The sequence below is a fragment of the Pteropus alecto genome, unplaced genomic scaffold, assembly GCF_000325575.1.
Source record: "Pteropus alecto unplaced genomic scaffold, ASM32557v1 scaffold7, whole genome shotgun sequence".
NCBI lineage: Eukaryota > Metazoa > Chordata > Mammalia > Chiroptera > Pteropodidae > Pteropus > Pteropus alecto.
The window spans coordinates 26408818-26409852 of NW_006494614.1; the positions used below are offsets into that span (position 1 = coordinate 26408818).

A 1035-nucleotide genomic window follows, 5' to 3' on the forward strand; every position below is an offset into this window, starting at 1 on the left:
ACTCTTTCTTAGAATTACATTTTGTCTAAAATTTGATATTATTCATTATTGAAAAATTCGAGGTAATTGATGATCATAATTAACCATTTTTATACAATGTAAATATTTTAATCTATTCAAAAATATTCTTTTTTAATTTTTGCAGGCATAAATTGTTCAGAGATAATTGGCCAATGTAAACCACGTATCTGTTTCCATGGGAATTGCAGCAATATTACTGAAAATAGTTTCATTTGTGAATGTGATGAACCATATTCAGGTAAAAAATGCATATATATGTATATACACACACATACACACAATTTTAATTTTGTCTTATTATTTTAAATAACATTTTAAATGTATCATTTATTACTAAAAAAAATACAGTTTTAGAGGTTGGATTCTCTGACCTTTTTTAAGGGATAAGTTGAATAAATCTATTTGGTTAACAATTAATTGATTACTCTGCTAAATTTTCCATAATTTAAGAAGGATTTGGACGGAAATTGATGACTTTTTTACTATAATAAAATATATTTTGTTTTTAAGGACTAAAACAGTTTTAGGAATCTGGTTAGTAATATGAAAAAGTAATCATATTACAAATAATTTCCAAAATTATATCTAATACTTCCTTAAACAACATGTCATTACAGACAAATCCCCTTTTATGAAGAGTAAAAATGTTTTATCTTTTCAAATGAATTTAAAGATGTAAAATGATGTCATCATTTAAGCAAATAGTATTAAAATGTTTGGTTAAACGTTTTAACAATGAATATGTGTTTAAACCATTCCCATCTTATCTTTGAACTCTTCTACAGTTTCCATCTTCTGGGAAATGTAGCTCACCATTAGTATATTTGCTCCTCTGCAAAATGTCTTTAGGCAGTGGTGTTTCTAGCCACAATCCAACACCTAAAGACTTCTTTTGGGAGAGTGAAACAAAAGATAATTGACTCTCAAACCAGAGAATGGTAATATCTTAGAGTGTTTCTCCTGAAGCTCCTTCTATGGAAGTTAAAGAGGATTTGAGTTTTTGGTAGAGTACAT

General features: G+C 27.1%; 1 protein-coding gene across 1 annotated transcript in view; it reads left to right on the plus strand.

The window, feature by feature from the left end:
• Positions 1-1035, plus strand: part of EYS (eyes shut homolog (Drosophila)) — a 138240-nt gene that overhangs the window by 3914 nt on the left and 133291 nt on the right. Inside the window, exon 2 of the mRNA XM_006926410.1 lies at positions 146-259. Within this exon, the coding sequence (XP_006926472.1) occupies positions 146-259 (114 nt within the window). The remainder of the gene's footprint in view (positions 1-145; positions 260-1035) is intronic.